At 31.0% G+C, this 242-nt stretch overlaps 1 protein-coding gene across 1 annotated transcript in view; it reads right to left on the bottom strand.

Annotated features, from left to right (window-relative positions):
- LOC110412336 (transcription initiation factor IIB-like) overlaps positions 1-242 on the bottom strand; it is a 2,948-nt gene that overhangs the window by 2,132 nt on the left and 574 nt on the right. The window contains exon 2 of the mRNA XM_021422868.2: positions 140-164. Coding sequence (XP_021278543.2) covers positions 140-164 — 25 coding nt within the window. The remainder of the gene's footprint in view (positions 1-139; positions 165-242) is intronic.

Here is a 242-nt window from a genome sequence, read left to right as displayed (position 1 = left end):
AAGTTCCAATATAACAAACCTGTTAAACATCTATTAATGAATTTCAGTAAATTTATTTAAAGGAATTGTGAATAAAAGGACCTATGAAAATATGTGTGAAAAAAGAAAAACCCAACAAAGACAGAGTTCAGCTTCTTACCTTAATGGTTGCAACAAGGCCCAACCTGAAACATCCAATATAGGATCAGTTATGTTTGCTGCTATTTTAGAGGTGTATAAACAAATCTTGTCTTGAAAATGTC

The sequence above is a fragment of the Theobroma umbraticum genome, unplaced genomic scaffold (genome assembly GCF_002168275.2).
Source record: "Theobroma umbraticum cultivar Fairchild unplaced genomic scaffold, ASM216827v3 scaffold_95.0, whole genome shotgun sequence".
Lineage (NCBI taxonomy): Eukaryota > Viridiplantae > Streptophyta > Magnoliopsida > Malvales > Malvaceae > Theobroma > Theobroma umbraticum.
This window is presented reverse-complemented; position numbering and strand designations above follow the sequence as displayed.